Here is a 25,314-nt window from a genome sequence, read left to right as displayed (position 1 = left end):
GAGTCCCTTTATCGTACATGTAGGTGTAAGTAAGAGGGCACATCACTATCAAAAAGATGAAAGAATACCTAGAAAAGATCAAAGCCCAGAAAGAAGCTGAGAAAGCAGGGAAAACTGTAGCAGATAAGAAACGTGAGGAAAGAAGACAATTAGAAGAAAGAATCTATGCTAGCAGTAAATCTAAATCTTCACAAAAGACCAAGATTGACCTTAAAGACGAAAAGGATAGAGAAAAACGAATCCTTGAAAACATGAGAAAACAACAGAGTAAAAGTATTAATAGCAATCCAAGTAGACCAAAAAATGATGAGTATATTCCTTCAAAAAAGTCAACTGTACCTAGCAAGCCAGTTACACCAAGCTCATCAGTTACTTCATCTACGTTAAGCTCAACATTAGTTTCCAATAAGATACCTAAAAAGAAACCAAGAGTTGGCGAATATTCACCAACACGACCAAGTATTATTTCAAAATCTCACAATGGCAATCGTAAAGTGGAAGAATATGTTCCATCTAAAGTTAACAGTGCCAAAGAACAGAAAGGAGTTAATACCAAATCAAGTGATACCGAAAGAAGTAAACCAACCCCACAATATATTCCATCTCCTAAGTCAAAGTTATTAAAAAAATGCAAAAAGTGATAATGGAATTTTAGAGAATGGCCATAAAATTAAACCAAGATCTGAAGAGCAACCATAAATAAAAGTGAGAATTACAATTAACAGATAAGTTTTTAATTTGTTTGATTGTTCAAATCCAATAGAATCGATTGCCAACATCAAAAAGTGATATTTTTGCATTGAACATCTGTTCACACAATTAACATGATAGTTAAAAAAGTCAAGGAAAGGATTGTGTTGCTTAATTAAAAAACAATTGAATGATAGTGAAAAAATTAGCTGAATGAAAGTTTTTCATAGAGTTTACAGTTTTACAGGAAAAATCAATAACTTGCTTATAATAAATATAAGCCTGCATTGATTTACACAGATTACTCAGAATCGTTGTCATCAGCGGTGGATTTTTTCTTGTTTCAGAAAAACCAATTGAGATGAAAAGAAATTGTGAAAAAATGCAGCAAAAATGGTGATAACACCCAAAAAAATATCAATAAAATTAAAAAAATTGTGGATGATGCAAATGATGAGACTGATAACAATGGGATTGATATTTTCATTCAGCAAAAGGAAAATTAGAATCATTAAATTTGAAATGTCTTTTGTCGTAAAATTTTGCCAAAGCAGGCGAATAAGGATGATTCTGTTTAAGATGGAGATAATGTGATTCTGGTTGATTGGTAGTATTTCCACACTCCTCGCAAACGTAAATTTTTGTCCTCCTTTCTTTATATGCATATGTGTGCGAAATACCATGGACTTTAAGAGTATGAGATTCGAGAGAGCATCTTTGAGTAAATGATTTATCACAATGATTACATTTGTATGGACGAACACCTATTATGGCAGAAATAAGAGAAAAAAGAGAAAAAAGAAATAATTAGCAAAAATCAAGATTAACTGGAATAATTGTTTCATAATTTTCAACGATAATTCATTGAAGTAGTCAAAAGTTAAGATTTCAATAAAAGTACTAACCTGTATGAGTTCTGGTGTGCCTTTTAAGATCAAAGGTGTCATTAAAGCCTTTGCCACAAAATGTGCATAAATAGCGTTTTATGTCTGAATGACATTTAAGATGACGATTAAGTAAGCGCGATAATGTGAAGCGTTTTTCACATATTGGACACTTCATTGGATCATCCAAACTTGGTTGAATAACTGGCTGAACTTTCGCAGCATTGCCATTAGAAAGTAAAGGATTCTTGATTCCATGTCCTCCATTGACGAAATCAATAGAATTAAACATGTGAAGAGGAATTCCTGTTGAAAATAATAGAATATTTAGTATGATTGTTGGATTTGAGTTAAACTATTTGATGGAGATAAAAAACTTACCTAGTCTTTGAGCAAGAAGTTGAACTGTTGGGGGAAGAGATGGTTCAATCTCACCATTTGATTCAATACGAGATCTTTCAATTGACTCTTTATACATTTTGTCAGTTACGGTAATTCTTGGTTGAGATGATATTTTCAAGTTAAGAGGACCATCGCTTTGATTTAAGTTTTTTATTACAGGTACTCTTTGACAAATTGAGGCCGTAGTTGAAGATACTGACGATGCGGATGAAGACGAAGGAGAAGGTGAATTTTCAATAGCACATTGTGAATTGGACTCATTTGATAGAGTTTCGACACATGTCGGTGACATTGGCTCAGGAGATGCTGAAGTTGATAACCAATCCAAAGATGAATTGTCCATGCAAGATGATCCCGATGAAAAAGATGAAGGACGTCTACGATGTTGTTGCTGTTGTTTTTGATACTGAGTTTTGAAATGGTATTTATCATTTGAACTTTTGAATTGATTGTCAGAGTGGTATTGACGTTGAGAGTCATGGTTAAAAGTAAGTTTTTCAATCCTGAGTTGTTCATCGACATCGTCTTCATTTGATTGAGCAATTAAACCATATTTACGGTGTAAAACAGGTGAAGGTGAATTTGATGGTGAAGATGAAGAAACTCGATTAAATGGTGATGGTGCTACTGATGAGCTCCAACTTGGGAACGATTGCTCTTTAAAATTGTTTGACTCTACTGTGTAACATGGAGATGGAACCGATGATAAATTGGATGAAGTTGACTCTGCTCTTGATGAGGAAGCCTCAGATAAATCTGATGGTTGAGATGATGAACTTAACGAAGTTGATGAAGATGCCGTTGAGGATGGTCTAGGTGATGAGGTCGCTTGATTACCCGGTTGCTTAGATGAGCTTGCACTCTTTCGTTGATCGTCTTTCACATCGTCCTCAGGACTTGGTGGTGGAGTAACTGGACGCCACTGTGACTGGGTATTAGACTCTTTGAGATTCAGTCTTTTACGTATTAAAAATACTTTCGGCATTGTAAGGCAACCAAGAATACGTTAAGTACTTGTTGAGTCTTAAACAGAGGAACAGAAAATATGATTTTAGCAAACAAAATCAGAAGAAGCTCATAAAAGAGCAGTTAGAAAATTGTAAAGCTTAAGAGACAGAAGCACTAAATTGTTTAAATTAAGATTGTTGATTGGAAAGAGTTGACAGAGTTTCTTCACTGTGGTTAAATACAAAGTAACGGTTGTGATAAGAGATGAATATTAGTCAAAAGGTTTCTGTGTTGAAGTAACTTTGTTGTCCAAGTTTATATTAACTTATCTTTCTTACTTTAACTTTTTTCAAGTTAACACACAAACCAATATTCAAAAAACTTGTTAAACCACTTTCTCTGGCGAGAATAAATACTCTCTCTGTCTCTCTCTATTTTCTCCCATCCTCTCACTCTTTTACCTCTCTCTCTCTCTCTCTTCATCTTTCTTAATTCTCTTTCTTATCTTCCATTTCTTCTCACTCTATGTTACCTGGGCCAGTTCTAGTTCCACCAATCCAATCGCTCTTTTTTTGGCCCAAGAGTTTTTACCCTTAAAAAAACAAAATCACCAATTTTACTTTACAGTGGATAACCTATCAGGAGAAAGTATCGTTATAACTTATAATGGTAAACAATTAACTAATTGTGAATGGCTAATTGCGAGATAATAATAAAAACTTTGATTCACAAACGGTTTTCCTCAATGAACATTAATTTTCATAACTGTAAATCATTGAGTAACAACAAGGACAGCCCAACGGTTTCAGGTTTGCATCATTTCGAAAACCACTTTTGTAATATTTCAACATTTCGAAACAACATCGTTAATTATCAAATACTTACCATAAACAAACCAAACAATTAATTATTGACGTCCAAGTTCCAACCATTCAGAAACAATACACCAACCAGCAGGACAAAAATTAATGATGAAACTTAAGACAAGTAAACTCTCGACTTTTCTCTAAATTTACTGTTCAATGTCCATCTTCATAGGAAAAAAATTCAAACGGAAACAAGTCTAAGCCTCCAAAGTAAAAAAAGAGCAAAAAAATACAAAAAAAAATAGTTGCTAAAGATGATAATTTATGAATTAACAGTTAGATAATTAAAATCAAGCAAAAAAACAAACAAGATAACAAAGCAAATAACGTGTTTACCGCAAAGTAAGAGGTGAAGTGAAACAAAAGCTTTAACCAATCAAAACCCATAACCAAACCGGCAAAATGTTAGCGAGCTAATTTCAAATTTTAAATCCAAAATGTAAAATGAAGTGTAAAAAGGTTAAATTATTCAATGTTACATTCACTTTCCGGCTCATATTAATTTAACCAACTAGACAACAATTGTGTTTAATTTTTACTTTTCCTTTTTCCCTTTACCTTTTAGTGGTAATGACCATAAAGGTGAGTAAAATGGACCCAAATTATACAAGAAGAGGAAACAAAAAGTGATGGGATAAAAAATCATAAAAATGAAATGCTAACTCTAACTGATTCAACTGATATTAAGCCCTGTTTACACTGTTTATTATTTAACCAACCAACCTACAAAAGGGTCAGTTAGACAATTGGATGATCGAAAGGTCTAACTGAATCACAGGTAGGTTAAGAGGAAGACAACCCTAGACCAGATGTAATGGGCAGAAGAGGGTGAAATGCACTCCAAAAGGTTGAGGAAGTGACAGAAAAAAAAGTTGAAAATCTTTCAACAAATCAAACTGGACATTACCTAGTTTTTATACGTGTTTTTTTTCTCTCTTCATAATATAATAAGAGTTTTTTACCTTCCTATTGACCCTTTTAACTTGTTAGAGGAAAAGCCCATAGTGAAGGAAATCAATCCTTATTTCACTGGCCATTAATTGATTAGCAACCCTACAGATCTCATGACCTTTATAACCTAACATAACCACGGTCAGCTTCCTTTGAATCCCTTTATCGTAGGTGTACCTTACCTAAGTGGTCAAAGGGACTCTTTTTTATATTCTTCTTGCTTATACCCTTCATCATCATTATCATCATTATCATACTCATTCTTTACTCTTCCCTTTTCCTCTTTCACTGAAACTAGGAGTGGGTTTAACCAGCTGGTCAAAGGTAAAAGTCCAATACTTTTGGGTCAATGGTGAGAGGTCTCACCCTTCAGTGAGAGTTGACCACCCTTTGTCACATTGACACACATTAAATTAATCTAGAAAGAGATTAAAAGTGAATTTTGAAAAATGTTCATTTTATGCGATTCATATTTAAATTTCAATGGAAATTGCTATCAATGAGAAGATAAATTAAACAATTTATTGGTGTTAAGTGATTCAAAATTATCAAAGTGGCCTCTTGTACAGACACAGAAAATTTTATTCCTCGAAATTAGTGCATTTTCTGGTCATTGAAGTTGCACCAGAAAAATGAGTTTGTTGAAAAAATCTGGCTTCAAAAGACGTTCGAAGTTTCTTTGAACTCAATTTTATCGATAACTACTGGTTACAAAATTTTTCATTCCACGAATAAACTCAAGTCCTTACTCTTGACCCGAAAGTCGATGTTTTGTCCCTTTAATTGTAAACAAAATCAAGTCAGTTGATAAATTCACCTCAGATTGATTTCCAGGTTGAATAAGCAAATATATGAAAACATTGATGATTGAACATCAGATGAAGACAATATTTATCAACTGTAACAGAAGGGTGAAACCAATTGTGTTACAGTTATCTGTTTCAAAGTGCATCCACAATTGTGACAATCCCATGATTGTGATCTGAATGATTAAAATGTTGTTTGTTTTTACCATGTTTATCAAAGCAAACAGTCTTGGATACCTTTTGAACCCCAAAAAAATGTTAGGTAAACAGGTCTTACCAGTTTTGTTGTGTTTAAAAGCCATTTCTCTGAATCTTTGCCATTTCCCTTCATTAAGAGCGGGTAAAAATAGCCTTAGTCTTCACTCTCACTCTTGCCATCATCATCACTTTACCTCCTCCTTCACCTTCTAGCCCCTTAAACACCCTTACTCTAGTCTCATTATTACCTGAGTGTAAAGACGACGACAACTACCATTAATACAGTAAAATGAAGATACTGAAAACTAGAGAAAGGAACCAAGAAAAAAAAACACTAAAATCTTGTCATGAGATAAAAAATTACTGAAAATGACGGGAAACAGTTTAGCATCTTAAGCACAACTTTACCTGTAAAGATGAACAAAAAACATCTCTTCCCCTCAAAGACAATAAAGTCTCACATTATCATTATCCATTGTAAGTCTTACTGTGTTCAGAATTTTCTGGTTGATAAAATTTACCAAAACCTTTAGGCCTTTTTTTTCATTCATAATACATGAATAATGGTTGAGATCAACCTGACTGCTATCATATTATTATCATCATCATTCCCATCAAATTGTAACCTTTCCCTAGTTAACTCAGAATAGGTAAGTGTGTAAAAATTGTCAACAATTTAAGTCACTTGTTGATGTGAATTTTTCAACACCTTAAAGGTTGATCTCAAACGATTCAACTCATTGACTCATTGATAAACATGTCAGTTATTTTCCATTATTATAACAATAAGAAAGTGATAAATGTATTTTGATGATTAAGGTTCATTTTCATTTTACATTTGAGTATTTAATAAACGTCAATTTCAACCGAAACCTTTGACTCACAAGAGTTGAACGTCAGAGTTGAACAGATTAACCAGAAAATAAGATTGGGTTATCAGAAGCAAAGACATATGAAGCTTTGATTGTTGATACTTAATAATGGCATATGGACAATTGTACCTTAAATCAATAACTGTGGGACGAAAGCAACTCGTCCAAATGTACCTGTTTTGATAACAAACCTTTAATTGTAGCTCCATGGTACATTAATTATGGTGTCGTTATTATTATCATACAAGGATGAAAAAAAAGTCCTGGGCTAATCAAGTTGACTTGGTACAACCTAAAAAGGTCACACAAGGTTGCATCAAGTGACATGAAAGCCTGCCTAGAGTCAAGAGTCATGTAAGTCCGGATAAGACTTATGTTGACTTGACCTGACAACTTGACTTCTTTTAGGTTAATTAACTAGACAAAGATAGAGGGAAAGACAAGCAATAAAGGTAATCATGATAATTACATAGTTTGATTACATTTTAACACCGGATGACATAAGCTCTACGTGGATTTAAATTCACTAACTTAACTACATCATGCTTAAATGAATACCAGTTTTTTTTGCTTCCATCCAAAGCTCAATGAGTATTCAACATTATATCACTTTTACCTGTGGTTACCCAATTTTTACCTCTTATAATGATCCCATCTTTCACTCTCAATCATCCTTCTCTCTCTCTCTCTCACTGTTCATCATTAAGGTAAATGATCATTTGGTGATCGTAGTGATTCAAGTTGATTACGGTAAGTTACTGTTGATTAACGTCTATCATTCCCACTCACCAACTGTCCTTTTACCTTGAAGGTTAAACCCGGCCCAGCAAACCTGACAGATAACAGTTACAGGTTTTTTAATGAACTAAGAAAGGCAGCAACTCTGTAAAGGCAACATTATCAGACCAGAAACTAGACTGAACCAGAAAAATATCCAAAATTTTCATCAATTCATAAAGGCTGATTACCAAAACTATTGAAACGACTCAAATCATGTCAAGCTGAAAGGAAGGTAAAATCGCAAAAACAGATTCAAAGGCCTGAGCAGAGGTAAAAAAAGACAGGTAATTACTGATAAAAAGATGTCATTTTGTCATCATCTTTTAAAGACAAAGACAAGTGTATAAAGATGAAGATGAAAAATGAGGAGAAAGTTTTTTTTTGTTTCCTTTCTCTCTAAAAATGCAGTTTCATCTTCTTCTTTTTACCTAAAAATGAAGGTAACAAAGAAGATGGTGAAGATGAAGATAATGGCTGAGAGGATGAAGGAAGATGAAGATGATAATGAGGGTGAAAAAAGAAACTGAATACAGAGTTAAAAGGTAAAAGGTAAAGAAGGAGGGGAAAAGTAATAAAGAAATGTTCATGTCTAGTTTACTTTCTCTGTGAAGATTGGGATGATGAGGATGATGATGGTGGTGGTGGTGGATAGGGAGAGAGACAACACTTTACCGTTGCGTTAACGTCGGAATAACCTGTGACCTGGAATAACCTGTTAAACGGGATTCTGAGCCAAGGTTGTACAGTAAGTTTAAGGTAAAGAGGAAAGTGAATTGCTGTTATAACAATCCAAAGAGATATCTTACTATGATTATTATCAGAAGGATGATGATTCTTAAAAGCTTTTCTTTCTTCTTCTTCTTCTCTCTCTCTCCTTGAACTCGGTCAATGTGACCTTAATAACCCTCCCTGGGGCCTCCGTTTTCACTCTCATCATTATCTTTATCATCCTCTTTACCATCATTATCTGGCCTCATCTTTTGAAGTTTTACTTTTGGAAAGCGCAAGTAGAAAAAATTGAACCAAAAAAGGTCTTTTTTTTGTAAATCAACTTTTACTTTCACTTGCCAATTGACCAATCCAATTGAATTGACCATTAAGCTGTTCATGATCACAGTAGAAGGTAGAAAATGACCGGAAATTTGGAGGAGTTACTGTTACCTGGTCAACGGGATTACAAGGTTAACAGCAAAGTAAAGCAACAATTGGTAAAATGGTTTAAGAGGCAAAAAAAATTGAACTCTCATAATCAAAATGAATAAATTATCATTGGAATCACCTTTTAATTGGGAAAACGGTTACAGCCGGATGTTCAGACCTTCATCGGTGTTTAAGAGATGAATCTTGATTAAGAGTGAAATTAAAATTGAAACTAATTTAGATGAATTTCCTTTCATTCAAATAACCTGTAATAATGAAATCATTTTCTTACCAGTGAAACTCATTTCTTTGTCCCAACGAGATTATTTTAAAATCATTTTTTACCTTTTTTTGTGCTTCTTTCTTTAAGCTCTTTTTTTCCCTACCAATGAATCGCTTCGTTGGCGCATAACGAAAGTCCAGCCTTGAACCTGTAGCTGAGCTTACAGAATAATTAGACAGAGAGAAGAAAGAGAAGAGAAAAAAAAGTTATGTTTCCATAGGAACTGTCCCGTTCTACTTGTAAGGCCGTTCTTTCACTCTCTTTTTCTCACTATCTAAAGAGATCACGCTACGTCGGCCATCAACGTTCATAATTCAAGCAACGAACCATCATGATGATGATGATGATGATACAAACATCATTAGAAAAGAGTCTAAAAATGTTTGGGTTAACAAAGGCAACACCGTTTGTAACTCAATGTAACATATAATTTTGGATACTTGATGAAGATGATGTACAACCTGTTTCAATGGGCTTAGAGGGAACCCATGAGAAGGGGAAGAAACAAGCGGGATTTGATTTTTTAAACAAAATTCTGGTAACTTGTTGACCTTGAAAATAGGCAAGTCTTTTCTTCTTCTTCTTCTTCGCCATGATAATGGTTGCTGTTGTCTTGCTCATCACCATTTTATTTATCATCCTCATCATCAACAACAACATGATGGTAAACATGATCACTGATTTTGAATGAATTATATTTCAAGTAACTTACAGGTTAACCTTTTTCGCCTTCTTCTAGACTCTGACTTTCATCTTTACAGGTAAACAAGTAAAAAAATGATGAAAATAAAGAGTTTTATCGTTAATGAACAAATGAAGAAGATATTCAAGATTCAAGATATTGACTTACAAGGTGCAAGGAAAGGTTCAAGGCTTTACTTTCCCCTGACAATATATAAAAGGTAAATAGTTTAAATTGTATTAAATTAGTTGATGGTTAACTTGTTTCTTGGACCATTGACCTGAAGAGACCAGAAAGTACTTTTATATTACACATCATCATCATCATCATCATTATCTTCTGTCTCCATTTTATACTTTGAAAGGCTTTAAGATGTTAACTTGGCAAAGGCTTTTGCTTACCCATAACTGGTTTATTATGTAAAAATTTTGGGTAAATTATGTTCATTTGTTGATTAATTTTCAATTTTTCACTGAAACAACTTGAAACTGCTCTTTCCATTTTGTCATTAAATTGTTTACCAAATGTTAACTGTTATTACAATCTCATTTAAATGCGATGAAAACAAGTGTTTTAAGCTTTCAAATTGTGACCATTTTTACCTTGAAATTTTCCCCTTTCAATCAACTATTTTTTTCTCGCCTCAATCTATGAACAGTTAACAATGTTATAATATTGTTACATCAATCAATGTTATTACCGATTGTTAAACAATGAAATTATTGATTAACAGTTGCATAAGTAACTAACGGTTGATTTGGTCAACATATTTGAAATCATTGGACAATGGAAGAGCTTTTTGTTTGTCCAACATTGAAAATGTTTAAAGTAACTGTTGAGCCTGAATCAACTTCTCGTTACAATGTTATATCATTTTGATGATATTTTGATTGGACTTTTCTTGCCTTCTAATCAAATGTTAATCATTAATTGACTTTGAACCGGTTTCTGTGTAATAATTTGGCTTCTAGCTAAACACACATTCATACACTTACCTCATAATAGTATTGAAATGAAATTGAAATATATATTTATGTACAAAAAAAAAGAGTCAACAAGATTCAAGAATAGCCTTGGGTAACTAAACATTCAATTGAGAATCAAGTTTATCTTTTGTTGCTCTTTATATTTTTCATCATCATCATCATTACCTGGAATGGTCTGTTATTGTAATTTATGTATTAATATATTTATAAACCATTATTTAATCTTGAGCAACCATTTTTATGGTCATTTCTCATTTCATTCAACCTTGTATAAGGTTCTTCTCACTTGCGATTCAGTTGTTACATTCACAGCTTTATCCGTATTCAGTCCGAGTTCAAGGTAGATCAAGTTTATGGTGATAGAAATAATCATCATTATAATTAATAATCACACAGAGCAATTAGTGTGAACCTCGTTTTCAGCCCTTAATACACTTTCACAGATCAGATGAGTTAACGTCTTTTTTTTCCTGCAACATCAAACCAATGCATTTGGTAAACTGGTTTCAATCATTTTTAACCTTTTTGTCCAGTCTTTTCATCAATTGATATTGCTTTAGGTAAAAAGGGTTTATTGTTATTAGAATCAAATTAATCTTTTTAATCGTCAATCATTGTGGTTAATATTTCACCACTTTAGGGAATCACAATAACGCTGGAAAACTGTTTCATTCCATGAGTCTAATGGTGTCTGTAATAGTTCAAAATCTGATGTTTAATAAGATCTTATTTTTGTAGGTTTCAAGTAAAATGATTTTGGGTTGCTTTAATTGTCATAGCAATTGATCGATGAAAAATAAGACTGTTTTAGGTTTAACCAGAAAATGAAATATACTTTAATCATTGATTGTTTTCAGTTAAACAATTGAGCAAAATAACCTGATGTCTCGTGTGTTTTGAGTGAATCAAGTGGGTCTTTTGAACCTTTAGTCGGATTGATGAGTAAATAAAAAACCCTTTTTTATGAAAACTAAATCAGGTTTAGCCATTGTAATAGTTGCCTAGGTTATTCAATTTTACAGCAATAACATCTACATAACCCGTTCATGTTTACCAGATTTCAAGTATCTGGTAAAACAGACATTTTGATGAAAGATACAAATGAAATGAAATGTTTATTAAAATCAAATCAACTCTAAAATAATTGCCATAATGAGTCTCTTGACATAAAAATAAACCAATCTCTGGATCAAGCTTTGTCCATGTAAATATTTTTGTCATCAAATTGACCATTCAAGCCGTATTTCAACTAATCAATCATCCAAACAGTTCACCAACATTTGATTAAACCATTTGTCCGTCAATTAATGTGCAAACAAGTCAATCTATTCACTTGAAAATCACATGTAATACAACAATGGAAAGTTGAAAATGAAAAAAAAACTGGTAGACAGTTAATTGGTCGTTGCTGACGATGGTTATTAGCTTGTATTATTATTATCATTTTTGGTTGGCGTTTTCATAATATTGTAAAGTTAATTAAGGTTATTTATTGTTGGTAATCATGTTAATATGTGATTATATATTATTATGTTGTTAACCAGTGTAATCAATTGAACTAGAAAATGATTTTAAGCTGAAAAAAAGGAGAGATGAGATGAAAAGGATTGAACGTTATTTCATCTCTTTTTTTTCAGGCTTATTATTATCAACAAGTAGACACTATTAAACAGTGATTTACCCAAAGGTAAACTTGTTTTCAATGTTTTTCAGCCCACCATTGAGATACAGCTAAGACTGGTTAGTGGTTTGTAGTCAGAGAAACATAGAGCCAAGTCCATTTGGCAAGAGGCTTGTAAATCGTGTCGATAACCTATCGATTGTCGGCATTCAATGGCAGGCAAAAAAATCTCGTGACTTTTAATCGGACTCTCATCAGGTTTGCCAGCAAATTCAAGTTGAAACACCTTTGGTAATAAGCATGAAAAGAGGCGTCCTTTTGAAAGATGAGAATCGCCATCAAACAATTCAGTGTGTCTCTGTGTTTCCCAGTTAATCAATTATCAACTATGATTGAACCTAAATTGTATCATTACCCAATTGTTTCCAATAACTGTCAACCCAAATTGAACATTGAAATTAGCAATATTTTTACTAGAGATTGGTTCAACATTCATCTCTCTTTTTTTGTTTTGTTTCACATTTGCACAGTAAACAAACAATGGAGTTCTACCTGTTGATCATGATGATAATGAAGATAATGATGTTGATCATGATGATTAACTGAACACAAAAAAAACTATCATCTTGTAAGATCAGGTTTGTCTTCTTTGCTATGTTTGAGTTACAACGTCCTTGGTGAAATTTTTTTCCCTTCATCTGAAAAACTCTACGTACGATTCATGGGTTCAAGGATATCTTTTCAAGACTTTTTTCTTTCATCATCATCATCATCTTGCAAGACTTTTACCTGTAGAAAATGTATAATCGAGGAAGAGTTCAAGGCACTGTGGAGTTACACACCCACAGAAGTTGAATTGTTCAGGAATGGCGAGAGTGGAGAGAGAAAAAGCAGAGAGAACAACAACAAATTCAGTTTCTCAGAAATTACTTGAAATGGCTAAGAATTGGCTGAAAAATATTTTAAATTTAATGGCTGACGAACATTGAACAGAGAATGGAAAAAAGAATGAGAAAAATTACTTTGCTTATTGTGGTGATTATTGAGTTAATTGGACTAAAAGAATCGCGAAAAGGGTCAAAAATTGAAACCAAAATTTCTTCTTCTTCTACTTTAAACTCAATTTTCAAATTGTTCATAATCAAATGGCAATTCAATGACCAATTCAACAGATAATTTTGTCCAATTTTAGATTTCCAGAGTAATGACATTGGCTTGAAGATTGAGACAATCTTGAAATGAAAATTTCCACAGAAAAGGCTTTCTCATTTTAATGTACATTTGTTGACCAGTTTATTTGTTTATTATTGACCTGAAAATAGACTTAACTGTTACCCAACAAAAATATGAATCGATAATTTATGATGTTTTAAGAAACTGAAAGTTTCACCTTATTTTGGGTTACATTGTTGTTGTTTGTAATGTTCAATGTTGAATGGTTGAACACAATAAAAACACAAGTGTTCAATAACAATATGAATATATTTCGAGTTGAAATAATGAAAATGTTGAAAGCTATATTAAATTTATGTGCATTTGTTGTTACTCTTGCTGTCTGTGTGAAAAGCAATTGATCAAGAAAACAGAAAGAGAGTTGAAAGGTAAAAAAAAAGGTCAGTATCAACAACAACATCAACACTATCAATAAATGTAATATAAATATAAATATATAAATAATATTGCAACGGGACTTGGCCAGCCAAAAAATAGGTGTTTCGAGAAGGAAAAGGCAAAAGATTACGATTTAGTTTCCGTAGTTGCCTATTGTTGTTATTTATCGGTGGTTATCCTGTTGATGTTGGCCTCATTTCAATATTATATCATCGGCCACTATTAAGCTTTTTTGGGGTAATATAATTATGTTTACGAGTAAATAATGGAATCAAGAAAGATGTAAGATTTAAAAGGAAAGTGAATGTCCAAAGAAGGTAAAAATGTGTTGTAGCAAAGGCCGAGCAGGAATGAAAAGCAATTGCTAAATTGAACGGACACAGTGACCTAAACTTTCACTCTGTCATCACCAAGTAAGCACAACTAAACAACAACAACAACAACAACATGAATGACAACAACCTTATCCAGGTAATAATAAGCATAATAATAATGGTTCCTAATCATAGATTTCAACTGTACTTAGTTGAATCATTTTTAAAAAGATATAAACAGGAATATGTATTGTAATACATTTAATATGCTTCTCTCTTTTTTTTTGTGTAACGTCCAGCCGTCTATGATAATAACGCTGGAAAACGTTGACAGGCCAATAAACAGCAATGTTTTTCACGGGCTTTTGTGTCAATCAGCAAGAAGGAAAAGATGGTCAAAGGGAATAAAAATAGGAAAAGAAAAGATGAAGAGATGAAGAGATGATGAAGAGAAGCAAGAAAAATCAACCTCAAAGAGAGAGTGAGAGAAGGTTAAAGATGAAGATGATGACCAAGAGAATAAGGAAGTTGTTCGTAAAAATGATGATGATGATGACCATTCTTTTTGATCCAAAGTGCGAAAGTAAAAATGACAATGGAAAGAAAATAACAACAAAAATAATAATAGCAAAAGGTACAAGCAACGCGCCCAACGAAGGGTCCAAATATTCGTAATACCTTGATGAAAAGAGATCAAGTTAAGGCTTGTCACTGCCGTAAACAACTTATTATTGGTCCATCATTTTCATCTTCAAGACCATCTTTGACACAATGGCATAAGATGATGGACGAAGAGAACAAGAAAAAAGTCCATTTTTACTTTTGGCCAAGCTTCGAGTTCCTATGAATAGTTGATAACCTGGAAAACACATGAAGATGAAAATGAAGGTGAAAATGGTGATGGCTTTTTAAATGGTAAAACTGTGAAAATTAAAGTGAATATTGGACGAGAAAATTTATCCTTTTTAATTTTTTGCAGTTTCCTTCATTTCTTTACCTTTTTTTAGAGCTTCATATTTCATTTTTTGCCCTGTTTACACGTGCTTATTTGATCGGTAAAAGTGACCTGAGGCTTGTGTGTTTATCTGCTTACAATGTGCAGTCTGATAATGGATTGATTGTAAATTCATTGTACTTTTAAAAATGAGTTTACATTTCACTCTCCAACTTGTTTGAAGCCACTTTCACCCTTATGCTTTAAACATGTTTTTTTTCAGGCCTTAAAGATTTCATCTTTTCATCGGCAAAAAAGAAACCTCGTTTTTCGGCCTTTAGGCTCTGACCCAATTGTTGTTTAGCCTTTAATATACAAAGATGATGATGGTGATACGAATGGTGATTTACAGTAACCCAACGAGCATCTCACAACGACCCATCAACATTAATAACTCGCTCTTTCAACGTTTCACCTTTGGCTTTACTTGCTTCTTCTCCTTCTGATTCTGATCGATGATATTTTTTGTTCACTGTCAAACACTATCAATAATGTTGTATAATAACTTGTATAAGAGCAGCAAATAAAAGGTCTACTCGTGTGCCTTATATAACCATTATTAACATTTATTCAATGTAAATCATTGACAATTAAGTGTCAAACCCACGCGAAAACACATTTCAATATATTTACACCTAATCCAAGTATAATTTTATTGCCTTTTATTATTAATAATCAATTTTGCTTCCGTATTATTGATGGCTAAATATTTATACACAGCAAAACCTAATCCATCATTAATACCTTTAAAAATGGATAATTGATTGATGAAGTAAAATCTAGGCAACAATCAACCTCATTTTTTGAGCCTTTTTTACCCATTTTTAGCCCATTCCAACTTAAATGGTCGACAATGGCATCCATCCATGGCTTACCCTTTGACCTAGTAAACCTGGTAAAATTAAGCAATCAGTATAACTGTAATTACTGGTTTAAGTATGATTGTCTTGTTTACGATTTGCTGAGATTCATTGGGTTTACAGCCAAATATTACCAATAATTATCATCGGTAAAGGTTCAGTTTTATGGGCCATTTTAAGAAGGTCAAAAGGTTAGAGCTTTCATCGTGTTTATGAGATTAATACCAAATGTTAACTCGCAACTAATCTGTTGCATTATCAAAAGAGTCAATCTGTTGAGTTTAAAAATGACTGAAAATAACTGAGTAAATCCTTTATTTTCATGGTTAACAATAAGGCAAAATATGGATAATTTAGATGAGATGAAATGAAAGAAAAAAAGGGCAAAAGTGTGATTTTGAAAGCAATTTTGTTGAAAACGTTGAACCAAGCCCAGGTCAAAGGGTAGTGTAGCTGTGACCATTGACCATTGGATTGAATCGTAGAAGCAGAATATTGAACGCACCCAGAAAAGTGAAAGAAAAGTAAGTCAAGAGAAACAAACAAATGGACATTGAATACAAAAAGATATGCTGACCAAGAAGGTAAAAGTGTCACCTACAATTGAGTCTAGTCTAGTTTTTATGGACACAATTGGTGAAGCCAAATACAGTGCAAGTCAAAGGATTTCAAGGTTTAAAAGTGTTTCCAACCAAGTTCCGGCGACTCTCCTAAAGGTGTCACATCGGCGTCTTGATAAAAAAACAGTGCTTATCATCGCCATCTTTATCATCGTCTTTACCTTATTGATCTTCCCAAATCACAAAACACAGCAATAAATTCACAGTATTTTTGGGCGTAAAATGACAAAAGCTAAGGATAAAGATGATGATGATGATGGTGGTTGAAGACAAAGATATGGGAGTTGGCATACCTTTCGGTTAATACGGAGAAATGGTTTTCTTACATTTTAAGGGTAAAAAACTAGGTAATACTGAGTAAAAACTGATGATTATACCTTATTTTTTTTACCTTGCACCGTAAGTTTTTTTTTTACCTTTTCAAGAAGCGATTATGATTAAAACCTGTAAGTTGAAAGGTAGAGTCCAAAGGATATGTGCTGTTGTGTAAAGGTTTTTCAATGCAAACCCAAGTAAAATAAGGGTAAAAAGATATAATTTTTTATTTTTGTTTTGTTCCTGGGTTAGTCGACACTTTTTTTTCACCCAAAATCTACTTCTTTTTTGGGATCTTTTCATCTCTTTTTTTCAGTTATTTTATACTCTTTTTTTTGGGGCCTTTGATACCTTTTTCACTGATCTTTATTGTCTCCGTTACTCGGTCAACAGGAATAGGTAATACATAGGAAACTTGGAAGGAACAAGAAAAATGTTTCTCTTCATTCTCTTCATTCTTCTTTCTCTTTTTCCTTAGCTTCTCATCTTAACCTGTTGTACGGTTATTTTTTCCTCCTCCCCACCCACCTTTTAATGGTGGAGAGGTTAGATGATGTGAAAAGGGAAGAGAGAAGAAGATGAAAAGAGGATAAAGTTGAAGGTAAAGAAAGGTTATGAGGATTCAATTGAAAGGGTTTGTATTTGAGTATTTGGCTAACATTACAATGGATGAGAGTCCAAACACCGTTCAGTTTGACCTTATCAAGTAACAATAATCGTCTTTTTGCTTACCCTTTCATTACTGACCGTTTATATGGGAAAATAAAGGGCAAAATAGGAGATGGAAAAGTGGTAATAGAAGAAGAAAAATAGGAGAAAAGGATTTTGTCCAGTTTTTCAATGGTATGGACCTTGACAACAAAAAGACCTTATCAATTTATGTATTTATGGATTTATCTTTACTCTTTTCATTTCTCCTTTTTTTGTAACCTGTGACCAAACTGGACCTTTATGACCCTTTACCTCAACATTTACCAAAGGATACAACAATAGAGTTGAAATATTTTCACCTTCAAAACGGTGAATAACGTTTCTCTAACCTTTTCATTTGCTCAAACACCGTTTGCTTTAACCATTTCAAACCTTTTTTCCTAGTTATTTGTGTATTACTAGAGAAGTATTCAAAAGAAATGCTTTTTATCTTTATTATATTCATCATGATCTTTTACTGGTTTCATCATGAATATTTTTGGATTACCATCATGGATTACAGAGTGACTTCAACCCATAAGGTTTGGTCTTAATTTGACACCTTTATTAGTAGAGTAAGGTGATCAAAGGTGATCCTTACTTTTTTTTGAGGTGAAAAAAAGGAGAGTCCATGTTGATTTTGGTTATATTTTTGTTAAAAATAATTGTGATTTGGGGAAATTTGGGCAGAAAAAAAGAAATCAAATTTAGGTGAAAAGTTGAGTCTCTGCCGTTTCTTTTTTTCAAGTAGATATTCGTGAGAGTGACGAATTGGTGTCACTTATTATTATCATTATTATTGCTGCTAATATTGTTGCTGGTCCACAATTATTATTAAAATATTTATCCAACTGCCTCTTTTATTTCGCTGTAATAACTCTACTTAACCTAGCTTCAATGGTAAAAAGTCTAACCCTTGATTGACTAGATGCTTCAATTTTACAATTAGATACATTTTTAATAAGTTGATTGGTTTGAGTGTTTTGGTATCTATTGATGGCCAGGACCGGTAAATACAGTTAACGGCTATTGTGCATTAACTCGATCACTTCTTTGTTAAAGTTGCAGTTGCATGAGATTTTGTGTTTCTCACGGTCAACGGTAAAAAAGAGCTGACCATAGGTCAAAATCTAGAGTCTAAACAACCCTCTCTGACCCATTTCTCAACGGTTAAAATATGGAAGTGATTTTGCAGAAAAACAAAGTGGCTAGTTGGGCAAAGCGAGCTGATACTTTTTTTTCTCATTGAAACTAGCCTGGAAATTACAAGAATCAGCTTTATCGACTCGGCTCGTGACTTTCAACATCAGACAATTCAATCAAATGATCAAACCTTATAGCTACAATTTGTCGTCTCATCAGGTGACACCTTTCCTCAAAAACATCAAGGTAATGACATCTACAAATAAGTCTCTATTTTTAACCCACAAATGTATTGCCTATTCACATGTCCAATGATCAGACTGATACACAGGCATTAATATGAAAAGTTTTTACATCAAAATAAGGTGGAAAAGTGTCGAGGAAGATGATTAAGAAGAAAAGGATGCAAAGGATGGTAAAGTAGACGATGAAGATATTGAAGATGAAGAAGGTGAAGACTAAGGTGGAGAGGAAGAAAGGAGAAAGCAAAAGCTGAAAACAAATCGCGCCAATTTTGTGTTAAAAAAGGATGTTTTTTCAAGTCATTTTTTGGGGTTAAATAACATATTTACAATCAAGAAAAAATGGGCAAAGAAGTGAAAAAAGATCAAAAAAACTAAGCATAATAAGTTAGCAATGTGAAAAAAAGGGAAGAAGAAAAGATTGAAAAAAAAGGTAAAAAATGGCTAAAAAAGGTTGAAAAAGCTGATAATAAAGGTAACTAGGTAAGGTTATGTTTTTTCAAGTTGCTCCTTTCACCTCTAAACTTTGTGTACTTCCTCTCTACCCATTGGTGTTTCTCCTTATTTATTATTGGTCACAATAATAAACACAATCAACAACAACCATTTGGAATAATCAAGTCAAAAACAGTTGAGAATCCCTTTCACCTTTCCCTTTCCTTTCCTTATCATCTTCATCATAATCATAATCATCCATTCTACCTTTGCCCTTTTTTATACCAAGTAAAGAAAGGTAAAAAAGTAGAGAGTAAAAACTCTCACCATAACCCCTCGCAAGTTTACGCAAAAAAAGAGAACTTCCTTGTCCTTATGTCCATCTTAATATCCTGACCAGGTCATTTTCCTCCTCCTTTTCTTCTAATATACATGAACACACACACCATCTTTACCTTTCTTCCGTAAATAACCTTTACTCCCTAACATTATTACATTGTCTTCCCTGAAGCTTTTCCTTCCTTCTTCTCCTTTCAGGTTTCCTCTTTGCTCTAGGTTATAACGTTATCCTCCTTGGCCTCCCTTGACCATAGATCCATATGCATAACATTATATCTGCATCAGGAAAACAACTTTCTTTTGGCTTTCACTCCTTTATTTTTTACTTTCGTCTGAAAGAAAGGTTAAGAAAAAAAAATGTAAAAGTAAGTAAAAAAAAATGAGAGAGAAAGCAAAAGAAAGAGCGAAATAAGTCACTAGGTCTTTCTTTTTAGACAGTTAAATACTGACAGAGGGAGAGTAAATATGTTTTTTACATATCCGTATGTTGCTGATGAAGGCCAATTTCTTAAAAGGTCAGTCGAGTAAAAAATAATCATAATAATAATGGTTACCAAAGATGGGCCCGATGGATGGACAGGTCAAGGTATGTATAATGTAATAAGAGTTACGAGTGAGCAAAAGGTAACCAATGTGGACTAAATATCTGGGCTAAAAGCCTTTAACATAAGCAGCAGCGGGTTTTTTTACTTCTTTACTCTCTCCTTCGTCTTTTCCTAGTTTTCTTAATACCAAAGGAAGATGAAGACAAAGATGATGATGATGATGATGGCGAATAGGAATCAACAACAGCAAGATACACATTGGACATTCAATTGCATCTAAGAACCTTTTTTTTGCTTAATTGGCTTAACCATCTGCCCTTTCTCCTATCTTTTTTCTTGAATTACTTTCTTTCGCTTTCTTCCCTGACTAACCTTTTTCACATATTAATACTTTCATCTTCATCGTCCTCTTCTTCCCTCTTCTTGTTTGGTATGTTCCAGATTCACCAATCTTTTAAGCTTTAAATACATAAGTTTTGAGTTAAGCGTTTAAGCTTTGGGTCTAAAAATTTATTTTTTAAATTAAATGAGATACAAAATCAATATTTCGATAATTTAAGCACCTAGAATCATCATTTTTAAAAAATTATTAGATTTTATCATGGGCTATATGATATTCATTATTAAATAAATCAGCTCAGATTTTTCTAGGTATTTAGTCATATGTTATAGTCAGTAATTAAATCATAATGATGAAAGAATGATGAATGTAAGTGCTACCATTCTCAAAATATTGAGACTCAAGTTATGAGGCCGATGACGCAAAATCAAGAGAACTGTCGATTAATTTAAAAAAATGTTCTATCATTGATGAGTACCTACAATTTACCAATTTATATCGACGAATGATAAGTTTTAGCTCTCTAACACTTAGTTTTAACTTTTAACCTGAAGAGATTATTTCTTAAAAGCTTAAAAGATTGGTGAATTTGGACCAAACCTCTTGTTTAGCTTTTCTTGGTCTCGTCATTTTTACTCTTAACTCTTACTTTTTTTCTTGTTCCAGGTAAACAAAAACAGATAGTCTTTAACCTTTTCCTTTTATTGAACATCTTCTTTGCCTTTTTTATACACTTTTTCTTTTAACCTCAGGCTTTTCACTTTTCATCTTATTGAAGGAATCTTAATTTTAGCCTAAACTTGAGTACCACCGTTGTTGTTTTTGTCTCCTACTGTCATCGTCTTTCACATCTCTCGTTGTCAATCCCATCATCACAATGAATTATACTCCTTTCGGTTGATTGTTTACTGTTGTTAGACTTTGGTTTACGGGCCTTTTTTTCCTTTCACTTGCTTCCACCTGATTTGCTTAGCTTTCTGTTTATAGCTGTCCACTTTTGAAATTTCCGTTCCTTTGCCATTGTCTTTAAGTTTTTCGCATTGTTTTCAAACGGTCCTAAAAATGGTCTGGACACAAACAAAAGAAACGAACAATTGTTGAAAAAAAAGTGATATGCATAATAAAAATAGAGCGCACCTAGTGTTTAAATGAGAAAACTGAAATTAAAATTAAAGCAAAATTTTCAAATAACCAAATCATTTTTAAATTGAACTAAATTAAACTTCCTAATAACAATATCGGATGCTGGATATCAAATAACCTATTTTTGATCGATATTTTCTTCATACATCGTTTGTCCAAAGCTTTTCATAGTTTTGGTTTCCCTCCTGCATTTCAACTATACGAACCTTACAGCCTTAAGGCTTGGTAAATTATTTAACAAGGCTGGTCAAATCAATTTCCCTGGCTGGTTAACGAAAAATACAACAATGTAAAGGTGTTTTTTGGGATTGTAAAATTTGTTACCTTTTTTAACCAGGAGAGACACAGAGAGATGATGGAACTGATTCACAAGATTTATTGTGATGATTAGTATCTCAGTTTCTCCAAGAAAAAAAGCAGAATATCTCAATCCAAACTTTTTAGGCCAAGGTTTACTTTTTGCTTTTGCTTTCAATCTCCATTGCGCATTTTTTGATGGTCATCAGGCATCTGATTAACATCTTCTTGTGTGTCTTGCTAGTTAAACAGTATTTCATTTCTTATTGTTACTGTTATCATATCTTTCCATTATTCAAACTAATTTGTTTTCGCATTTCCTCCGCCAATCTTGCCCAATCTTGCTCAATCTTGTGACACAGTCCAGGAAAACAAAGTTCAATCATTTATTTTAGTAAATCTCTGTTGTTTCACAAGGCAAAAACTGTTGCAATAATAGCGATAATAAATGTCAGCCTTTCTTTCTGTCAAAGGACGTCAAGTTCATGGGCAAATCAATAAATCTTGTAAGTGAATGTGAGTAATCTGTAAAAGGTAGTAAAAGAAACAAACATGTGATTAAAGTTAAACAATTCAAGGTTAATTGATGAGAATAGTATTAACGTTAACTTGATAATAACGAAATGAAAATACAAGAGTCAATCCCAAAAGCTATCCAAGTCTAGTTGGAACTGGTTGAATATTAATGTTATTCAGGTCAAATTGAGCCAATCAAGTGTATTATCAGTTGTATCATGTAAATCCACCAAATTAAAATGTAGATTCATCTCAGGATTCTTTAGCAGTCAAAATTAGTCTCTACCGGTTTGTTTTTCAATGGCCGGGCTTTTATAAGTTTTGCCAAGATGAGCTTAACAAGGAAGCTCAACAATTAATCCAAATGAATGAAACCATTTTTTAATGTTGACCAAGAAAACTCATCTTATGGTCATTTGTTTCTCTTCCCAAAATCGATTCCAGATTGATCCAGTCATGCTAAATACATAAGATGCAAGGTGATTACAAAACAAGACCTTGACATTGCTAAAATAAGATGATGAATAAAGACAGATGAAATGTAAGATGATTATAAAAAAAGCTATGAAGGTTAGAAGTGAGCGAGCGAGCCAGTCAAAAAAATCGTAAATGAAAAGGTAATATTAGTTTCCTTGAGCGAAAAAATATTTCAGTTAAAAATTGAAAAACAGCTTTGGCTGAAGACTAAATGTAAAGCCTAGTAACAATGATAATGATGATAATGTATTGCTTGGACAAAATCTTAAGATGGACAAATGCTGACCAGACGTTGGTGTTTGGACAAAGATATTAGTCTTGAACTAGGAAGCACAATCAAAGCAAGGTGAGGGTGATGAGAGGAGGACAAGAAAAGAAGAGAAAGTAAGTCAAGAAAATGAAATCCCTTTTGAATTATATGGTCCACTATATAATTTATAAGAATATTTATATTAGGAAGAAAATATATACAATCACATGTAACTATAAATACATATTGTACCTGAAAAGATGTTGCGTCCACCCTCATTCTAGGTCATTTATTTCACCTTTAAGCGTGTCTCGCTCCTATTTCATTATTATTATTATTATGGCTTTTTTTACCATTGAGTTTGGTTAAACTAAGCTTAAGGTTACCTTTTTTACCTTTTCACCTTGGACTGTTAAAAGATTTCATCTTGTGCTCAAAATTATTTGAAGGGGGCTAACAATGAGGAATGGTAATGGTGATGATGGTGAAAGGAGAGAGAAAGTGAATGAAGGTAATAAAAGGTACACTAGGTTGAGAATATCATCTTAAAGTTATTGGAGTAAAATGTCAATCGTCACGTTAAAGTGATCTTCAGCCTCACCATTCATGAGCAAGTTAATGCTGTTCACTGAGTTGCCAATTATTTTTTTTTAAATTGCCAAACTATCTATGTTTTCACCTTAAACTTTCTTTTTTTGTTTCATGTTATCTTTGCTTTAGGAAAATTCATCGGAGGCTCAATCAGTTCCAGTCAATACTCAATCTTGAACAAAAAGAGGTCCAAACAGGCTAAAATTGGCTGCAACCTGAGTGTTTAGTCTATTGCCTATTGACAATTTGATCTATTGATACAATAAAAAAAGTGAGACTAAAAGAGAGAGTAAAAAAGAAGATAAAAGTGATTAGAATTGGCGAGATACTTTAAGAGGTAAACAATTAAACAATTAACGTAAACCGTGAAAAGGGTTTGGGGTGCAGAGAGAAACAAGACAATGGGAATTTCTGATGATTCTGTAGAGGTCCACCAATAGATATGATAATACCTGTTAATCATCCAATTAGCTTACAATTAAAATCATCTCACAATTTGTCAGTAATTGTCTAAAGCATTCCAGAAACTAAAAGGTTTGACTATCGACTGGATCAAGACACCACCCTAAAAATGATCAGAGATATTCAAAGGAACAGAAAATATTCACCTAAAATTAGAACTTGATAATCCTTTGGTGATGAAGTATTTTTGTCATAAAGGCGAATTTCACATTAACCCTTTGACTTGCCAAAATTGATTTCTCTTTCGATTCTTTATCCATGGAAATTTTTTGTCCATTCTAGATATAAGTAGACATTTTTTCTCTTCGCCAATTTTGTTGTTAAATCTTGATAATCGATTATGAATTGAAACTTAATAGGAAAATGGGAACATCAATAACAAATGATTGTCTCGCTGAAATAGCTTACAGGTCCTTTTAATTCTAATATTCCGTGATTTTGCCTCTTTTTACTAGAAGAAAAAAGAGTGAAATAGACATAAAAATTCATGTTAAATAGATAACAAAGCGAAGAAGCAAAAGATCAGTTTACCTTAAAATAGGCTTATTTTTCACTTCTGGAATCCAATAAATACACAATAAAAACTTTACAGTAATAGATTTTGAACAGTTGATTGTTGATTTCAGCTTGATCGGGTTGAAATTTCCATTCTTTCCAGTTATGGTTTGAAATTAAATAAATAGTGTAAAGCAGACGATCAAAAGAAACAAAACGCTACCTTAAAAATAAGAGTAATCCAATCGTCCTATCATATCCACTTTTTGAATATCTTTCGACAAACGGTGCGTAGATTAGATGGCTTGCTAACCAAACAATAACGAAACATTAAATTGATTAAAACCATTGAAATATTGAGATACATAGTTATAAAATAATCGAAGTAAAGTGAAACAGCGAAATGATGAATTGACTTTAAGAGCTGGCTTTCTGTTTATTGAAAGTAAAGTGTTTACAGAGACTATAAATATTTAAATATCTGATCCTAAAAAGTCTATCTTTTAGTCCTTGTTGATTGGATTAT

The 25,314-nt window shown here is 32.8% G+C and overlaps 1 protein-coding gene and 1 long non-coding RNA gene across 9 annotated transcripts; both read right to left on the bottom strand.

The window, feature by feature from the left end:
* Positions 1–718: 718 nt before the first annotated feature.
* On the bottom strand, positions 719–3,298 carry LOC112538497 (uncharacterized). 2 transcript variants are annotated; one of them, XM_089270458.1, is made up of 4 exons: positions 2,553–3,298; positions 1,956–2,201; positions 1,596–1,880; positions 719–1,454 (listed from the first exon to the last, which is right to left on the bottom strand). In XM_089270458.1, exons 1-4 carry the CDS (start codon positions 2,959–2,961, stop codon positions 1,174–1,176), a joined length of 1,221 nt encoding a protein of 406 aa, XP_089126584.1. In that variant the 5' UTR covers positions 2,962–3,298; the 3' UTR covers positions 719–1,173. The 2 variants fall into 2 exon arrangements, with proteins under 2 accessions (XP_089126584.1, XP_025017097.1); XM_025161329.2 differs by having other exon boundaries at positions 1,956–3,298.
* A 14,645-nt stretch (positions 3,299–17,943) lies between these two features.
* LOC107364509 (uncharacterized) lies at positions 17,944–25,234 on the bottom strand. 7 transcript variants are annotated; one of them, XR_016197997.1, is made up of 7 exons: positions 24,825–25,233; positions 24,440–24,744; positions 23,842–24,108; positions 22,601–22,972; positions 22,025–22,522; positions 21,207–21,624; positions 17,944–20,004 (listed from the first exon to the last, which is right to left on the bottom strand). It is a non-coding gene; the product is annotated as an uncharacterized LOC107364509 (long non-coding RNA). The 7 variants fall into 7 exon arrangements; XR_016197999.1 differs by having other exon boundaries at positions 22,607–22,972; XR_016197996.1 differs by having other exon boundaries at positions 22,631–22,972.
* Between the last annotated feature and the right edge of the window lie 80 nt (positions 25,235–25,314).

Source organism: Tetranychus urticae, chromosome 1 (assembly GCF_039701765.1).
Source record: "Tetranychus urticae isolate SD_2017Ah chromosome 1, NJAU_TeUrti_SD_1.0, whole genome shotgun sequence".
In the NCBI taxonomy this organism is placed as follows: domain Eukaryota; kingdom Metazoa; phylum Arthropoda; class Arachnida; order Trombidiformes; family Tetranychidae; genus Tetranychus; species Tetranychus urticae.
This window is presented reverse-complemented; position numbering and strand designations above follow the sequence as displayed.